General features: G+C 37.6%; 1 protein-coding gene across 1 annotated transcript; it reads right to left on the reverse strand.

The window, feature by feature from the left end:
- Positions 1–690: 690 nt before the first annotated feature.
- On the reverse strand, positions 691–3,873 carry LOC139197392 (uncharacterized). Its single transcript, XM_070824729.1, has 9 exons — positions 3,660–3,873; positions 3,490–3,555; positions 3,297–3,402; positions 3,006–3,048; positions 2,776–2,848; positions 2,413–2,500; positions 1,548–1,604; positions 1,388–1,466; positions 691–972 (listed from the first exon to the last, which is right to left on the reverse strand). The coding sequence occupies exons 1-9, from the start codon at positions 3,728–3,730 to the stop codon at positions 959–961; spliced, it is 597 nt and encodes a 198-aa protein (XP_070680830.1). The 5' UTR covers positions 3,731–3,873; the 3' UTR covers positions 691–958.
- Between the last annotated feature and the right edge of the window lie 3,789 nt (positions 3,874–7,662).

Here is a 7,662-nt window from a genome sequence, read left to right on the forward strand (position 1 = left end):
GTTACAAACCCAAAAAATTTGGAATCGCTCTTGATTATTTATTGATTTAAAATATATTTTTTCTTTAATGGATAATGAGTTGAGTCATTTTACTGTTAATATTAGCGGGTCTAGTGCGGGTCGGGTCATATTATCCGTTCATTTAAAGGGTGTCACACGAAACCACCGTTAAGATATTGGGTATGTCATGAGAATGACATGAATACGGAAAACACGACATTCTGACCCAAAATTAATTACGTCTATGAATACATCTATAAATATTAAATACTGACACCAAAGGAACCATTGGTACCAATTAGCAATTTTTTTTTTTTGAACTACCAATTAGCAATTTAGGATTACTATGGCTTCCCTGTTTACCAAGTCTTGTTCTAAAGTTGTCATTACCTTCCTACTGATTCACCCATTATTGGTTTCGAGGTCGTTCGCCGGGCACATTGTGGTTTATTGGGGACAAAATGGAGGGGAGGGCCCACTAACAGCAACATGTAACACAGGAAGGTAGCATTCCTCTCACAGTTCGGCAATGGCCAGACCCCTCAAATCAACTTAGCCGGGCACTGTGAACTCGAGGCCTCTACCGTTCAATATAAGTCGCTCTCAAAATAACCATTTGCACGCTAGTATGCTATTTGTTTCCTCTCTGATGAGTTTGGAGTTGAGTTTTGATGTGGCTGCACACTTGCATTAGACAAATGGAAAAATGGATATAATTACTACAGTTAACAGAGTTTCACAAGTAAAATTCATAACACTAACACTGCTACAAGTGCACTTCGATTTCTTCTCTTATGACTAATAAGAAACGTTTACAAGTTCCTATGAAGAAAATTCACCTAACCCAAAAGTGCACAAACAGAATTGTTCAGGATCTACCAAATCCATTGACGATGTTGCTGGTAATCTGAGCACTGTAATATGAATCTGAGTACTAGTCTTTGCTTTGTACCAATCATCAAAATCTTGGAGCTGCAACAAAACAAAATTTTTTATGTTACCTTAAGTAATCTAGTTCCATTTCAAAAAAAAAGCCATAAGATTCACATTAGATTTTTTCTAAAAACACCTCAGTGTCAACATTAATAAATAAAAACACAAGCCCGTAGCCACTTAGTACTAGAGTCTAGTGGTATTCCTCTTCACTTATAAGTGAGAGGTCTTAGGTTCAATTCTCGCCAAAGGCGATTTTGAACCACAAATTGTTAGCCCATTGTGAGGCTTAAGCCCAACCCCTCCCCCTTAGCATGGATAATTCATTTGTTCAAAAAGAAATAACACAAGCCCATAAACTTTCCAAACAACTCAACCTGGTTAAAAACCTTGAAATAAAACAGCATTTGGCAATTAACAGTACTTATGTGAGTTTTTTGGTATCTAAGCCTACCTCCACCTATGGTTGCTTCTGGCAACCTCTCAATTGAATACTTGTGTTGAGTGATGTACATGATTGGCACACCAGGGACCTGCACTTAAACAAGCAAAGTTATGAGTTGTTCCATTAAAGCCGGAGTGTCACTTAAAATGGTTCTAAATTGCTATTCCACCTTTCTGATCCTTCGCTTTAAATCTCGATCGCATGTAGCAACAATGTAGCATTTGTGCTGTACCCAACAAGAAGGTCAGTCGATGTCAGTCATAAGAATGCATCAGAAAATTTTGATAAGCTGCGACTATAATTGCCAGAAGACCACAATCTGCTTAGTAAATTTTGCCAGAACGTTAACAGAAAGAAAGCATAGACATATTTGACAATCAGATATTGCACATCTGTTCTATGTAATGTACAAACTTTGAAATCCAAAAAACATAGTCTTTAGACAACTGCTTCAGAAGAGAAAATATATTTTATGTTCAAAATCCATCTAACTTTCAATATATCGTTTTACAAACCAAGAAAAGAAGGAACTGATTTGATACAAAAAATTTCATTGGTTTCCCATTTCTAGGTTGTTCATCGTCAACATTTCACTAATTTATTCTTGATGAGATTTCCATCCCAAGTCTAAACATTTGTGCAGTCTCTTGCTTAAGTTACAATGGATAAAACTTGTGATAGCCAGATACACTGTAGCAAGCTATTATTATACAAATTTTACACCCGTACAGTTGCAAAACATCTGCCATTATAGTATAGGCGATACCTACCATAGTCCAATGCCTTCTCAGCAGGATGGATGCAATTTGTGGCTTTTCACAACCTCAAAGTTTCCTTTCTTATTAAGAACCCACTGAAAGACAATTGTTTGTGAAAAGGGATATGATAGTTGTGCTCATGTGTCTCTCAAACGCCAAAGGTTGAACTTTGGCAACTTTGATAGGGATAAATCGAGCACAGCTCAGCCAGTCTATTTTGGATAGTATTTTACCAACTGAAAACAGGAAAGTGCAGTTACTGGGTGTAAATTTTACCTGGATAACTCTTTCAACAATACAGTCATCAGCGTAAGTCCCTTTATGAGTGCAGAGTAGTCTCTCAAAACGAGGATCCTTAGCAATCCTGTCGGAACGGAATAATTTCTTTGTTAGTAACACAATCTTTTGGTGAATTGGAGCATAAATTATTAATGCTACATAATATATTAGTTATCTTACAACCTGACAAACAGGAAATTAAAATCATAATTGAAAAATTAGAAAATGTAAAAGGAAACAGTATAAAATGATGAACAGGACAATGAACATTGATATTAGAGCAGCTCATGCATATGCACATCCAATAACTTCAAACCTTCCACCAAAGAAATAGAAGAGGTACCAAAGTTGGGAACATACCTCAGAGCCACACGATATTTCTGACCTAACTTCTCGAGCTCTGCCATTACACAATCTGTGATACAAGGAGTGCCTACCAATTCAAAAGATACAAACAGATTGTTATAAAAACAAAAATTCCCAAAAAGATATTTAAGCTACCAATAGAGGAGCATTTGCAATCAAGACGTGGTCCAGATTTCTCGTAATGGAATTTATACAAGTGAATAAACGAGTGATTTAAGACTCACATTTTGCGTATAGGCAATCCATCATTCCCTTCTCCAAATCCAACTGCATAAAGTGAATGAGAAAAATAGTCAAACTATGGCCACTACAAAAAATTTCTCAGTTCGAACCGATACCTTTAGCTCATCAAAAGAGCAAAATGTGATTAACCTCACTGAAAAAAGTACACCATGTATCAAGATTTTTCAACCATAAACACGCAGCTGTTTATAAAACCTTCCGTTGCGAATCAAAACAAATTTGTGTAAGACGATTATATGTACAATGTCAACAATTAGTATTTAAACACTAACCTTATTCTGGATAGAGAAATTGATGAAGTTGGTATCAACCAAAACCCGGTAAGGCGGTCCCAAAGCAGTGTTGTATTTAAAGAACAGCGCGGAAGAAACATTTGGCCTAAATCACAACCAAACTAATTATGCGAAACCAATAAACCTCTAATTAAAAAACTTAAAATAAACATTAAACTCAAAGCAAACCTACACATTTCTGGGTAGCATTTCTTTGGTGAGATCCTTCTTGTTCGGATTCAAAACCGCCTCTTTGTAGCTGAATTCAAAACACATAGCAAATGTTGAATAAATTTCGAACTTTTTATACAGAAAAATGAAGAAATAAACACAAATAAGAAAGAAATTGTAAAAAGTTATTACCTTTTAATTGCTTTGGAGGTGACCACCTTCTTCATGACTGAGAATTTAGGGCTTTTTTTAGCTCTCCCCATCTTTTCAGTCGCAGAGCAAACCCAAGTTAACAGATTTGGGACTGCGCAAAAACCCTAGACTCTTTTTCTATGAAAAGCAACGGTTAGTCAGGGAGGGAGGGAGAAGGAGAAGACGACGATAAATTAGCATCCAACATGTACCCTACCGTGGGTTTAAACCTACATTTGTTTTTTTTTAGTACAATGCCATATTTTTTAGAATAAATTACATAAAATTACTTTAACTATTTAGTCATTAACAGTTTTATATTTCGTTTTTAAAAGATTTCAATGTCATACATTATCTTCGAATTTGTTGCAATATCATACTTTCCATTAGTTGTCTGTCAATTCTTTTATTCAATGGTGACGTGGCTTGAGACGGAGCCCACTTTCTATTAAAAAAATTAATAAAATAATAATTTACCCTTTAAAAAGAATAATTAAAAAATAAACAATAAAAAAAATAAAACCCAAATCACCATCTTCCCTGACCCCCATTCCCTACAACCCATATCCCGTCTTCCCCAACCCCACCCCTTTCTTCCCCCTCCCATTTTCCCCAAACCCACCGCGCACCCATCCTCCACCTCCTCATCCGCACCCACCCTCGCACCCACCTTGCAACCTATCTTCCTTGACCCCCCATTCCCTGCAACCCAAATCCAAAACTACTTCAACCCACGTCATCCTCCTCTTTCTCCTATACAACCCCCAAACCCTAATTGCACCCTCCTCTCCAAGCACTCGTCGTCGCCCACCCTCGACCTCCTCATCTTCATTCTCGTCTTCTTCTTCGGGCCCATCCTGTTTTCCTTGCCTTGCTCCTGAAACTTCGGTGCTAGAAGGTGACGACGTCTTTGGATCGAAGGGAGCATCGCCAAGAGGAGGAGGAGATGTGGCGGTGGGGGAGGAAGTTGGAGGTGGCGGAGCCACTCTCGGAGAAGTTGTAGAGGAGGGAGGCTTTGAAGGATTTGAAGGAGGGGACAGAGAAGGAGGTGGATGATGGGTGCGAGGGTGGTTGCGGAAGAGGATATGGAGGATGGGTGCGTGGTGGGTGTGGGGAAGGCGGGAGGAGGAATAAAAGGGTGGGTTTGGGAAGACGGGATTTGGGTTGCAAGGAAGAGAGGGTTGGGGAAGATGGTGATTTGGTTTTTTTTTTTTTTTTTAAGAGTAAATTATTATTTTATTAATTTTTTAATAGAAAGTAGGCCCCGTCTCAGGCCACGTCAGCATTTAACAGATGAATTGACAGACAACTAACAGAAGGTATGACATTGCAACAAATTCGAAGATAAGGTATGACATTCAAACTTTTTAAAGACGAGGTATGAAACTGTTAATGACCCAATAATTGAGGTAATTTTATGTAATTTACCCTTTTTTTTTTACTAATAGGAGAGGAAGTTTGGGTAAGCCACATAATGAACAACTTAATTTGGTATTGAATTCGCCACTCACGAGATTCGAACCTAAGACCTCTCACTTTCAAGTGAAGAGGAATACCACTAGACCGTAGTATTGAGTGACAACCTTCACTTTATTATCATCATAAATTCTAGGCCTGCAATTCATTAGGTTCTAATCGACTAAGCCGTGATACGATTCAAATTCTTTTGATTGTTATTAGCGAATTGAATATAACTTTTAATCAAACTTCATTATGAAGATCATAAGTGACTCTTTTAAGTCTTCACATATTATGGGTGACATCTAGTTGTATGAATAGTTTCTAACTCGATGTAAAATTACGAGAGAGATCTATTCCGTTGCAATGACAATGTAGTGTGATCCTTCCCTAAAGTGTTGTTAGTCACTTTGGTTAGGCCTAAGTCCACTTGCTTATGTGACGTCACATGATTCCACCACAAAATTGCTCTGCTCAAAGACTCCAGAATCATGTGAACAAGCGTTCACCTCCCATTCTGAATGTTAGAGATTCCTTGTTGTGTATTCAACTACATGAATATCTCGATCAATCCTAACGACACATTGACCACATCTGAACCAAAGTAGAATATTTGACATAATCAAAGATTGAGGACCTGCTTACAAGATAGCTACCTCAGAGTCCAAGGATTAATGCTACATTATTGCAACCAAAGAGTTATTACTGACATGATTATGTAAGATCTCTTTTGTGATCGCGTTCAGTGAACTTAATCTCTACTGAGCACCTATAATGTCTTAGCGTTTCTACATAATGATTGAGACAAATCACCCTAAGCTAGATAGGTACAACTCTTAGCGGATGGTTAACGCTCAATAAAAAATCCTATGACTAGGAACATTTAACTACATATTGTCCGAAAATCTTATAACTAGGAACATTTAAACAAGTAGCAATAGTAGTGATAAAATGCTTGAAGTATCTGAATGATTGGTTGGTCGAGGAACATAATATGCTCATGGTTGTGGCTACCATGATTTCGACTATGACTTCCAAGCCTTGGTTAACCGACAAGGTGGTCTTTATATATGAGGGAATAGCTTAAGTGGTTAAGTTTGTGGATGAAACAAGTCAAATTTGACATTAGCATCACTTGATCAACTAATAGTGATATCTTTTCTTTTCTTTTCTTTTCTTTTGGTTAAAAGCTATTTTTATTATAAACCAAAAACATACAAAAACAAACCAAAGGCCCAAAGCTAACATATAAATAAGCAAAAAAGGGGCCAAGACAAACAGACTACAAAAGGGCCAACCAACAGTTGAAGTCCAAACACACAAACGAATTCGTAGACTCTAGAAACATCCACTGTATCTGCCGCCACCACAGTGAACCTGGATTCGTCCAACTCCTCGTCCCCAGCCGAGCATCACCTTATCAAATGCAGCATCCTACCTCGAATTGCTTCTCGAGCACAGCCACAAAGACAGGGTAACAAAAAACTGGTTGAAAGAAGCAAGCTATCTGGATGAAGTCCATATAAACTCAAAAAGAACACTGCCGATAAAGGCAGATAACAAGGAGATGGTGATGGGGTTGGAAACACCCGAGCCGGCAAAAACGTAGGAGCTCTACGCATGATCTCAACGATATTTATGGCTGGAAATCAGAATATTGATGAACAAAGATGAAGGATACCAACTGGGCAAAAGGAATAGTATAGATCGGGGTAAAAAAAAGGGAGAGAGAGCAGTAGAAGCAAAGAATAGAGAAAAGAAAGAGGGAAGGGGGAAACGACAACCGACCTCGGTCGAAGTTAGGGTCGACGCCACGTCACCACTAGGTTTTCTTAATTTTAAAAGCCTCACACTAGAAGGTGAGAAAGACTCTCAATAGGAGAGAAAAAATTTCACTCGGAAAGAAAGACTTTTTTTTACTGATAGTGATATCTTAGTTATATATAAGTTATACAAGCATTGATTAATTAGCAATTATAGGAAAAAAATTATGACCTCTTAATAAATGGACAAGCACAAATAATGGGCCAAGTTGAGACGCGTCTGTGAAATCCTATTCATGGATTTCACTATTGTAAACTACGTATTTGTATTAATGAGATTTTATATTATTTTTGGGAATTTATATTAAATTTTATTAAATTTAGATTTTAATTAAACCAATTACGAAGTTTGAATTTTGGTTAGTAATCATAAAAAGTCTGTGTACTTTACAGGGTCACACTAAGTCTAATTGGATAGAGTTCAATCCTATGAGCACGTAGGTCAAAATCGTTCACGAATCAAAGTTGAAATGAAGAAATTAGAGACGTTTTAGTTGTTAAAAAAATAAAAAATAAAAAATAGAGGTTGTTAGATGACAGCAGGAGAGAGGGGAAAATAAAGAGTTGCGGGAGAGAAAAGGAGGGAGAGTAACCAATAAAAATGATGAAAGGAGAAGGGAAATGAGGGAAGGGAGGAGGAGAGAACCAACCAACCCGGTTTCTCCACCCGACCCGGTTTCGTAACCCGATTCTATCTCCTTCGTTCGATGTCCATTCAAGGT

This window comes from Malus domestica, chromosome 07, assembly GCF_042453785.1.
Source record: "Malus domestica chromosome 07, GDT2T_hap1".
Taxonomy (NCBI): Eukaryota; Viridiplantae; Streptophyta; class Magnoliopsida; order Rosales; family Rosaceae; genus Malus; species Malus domestica.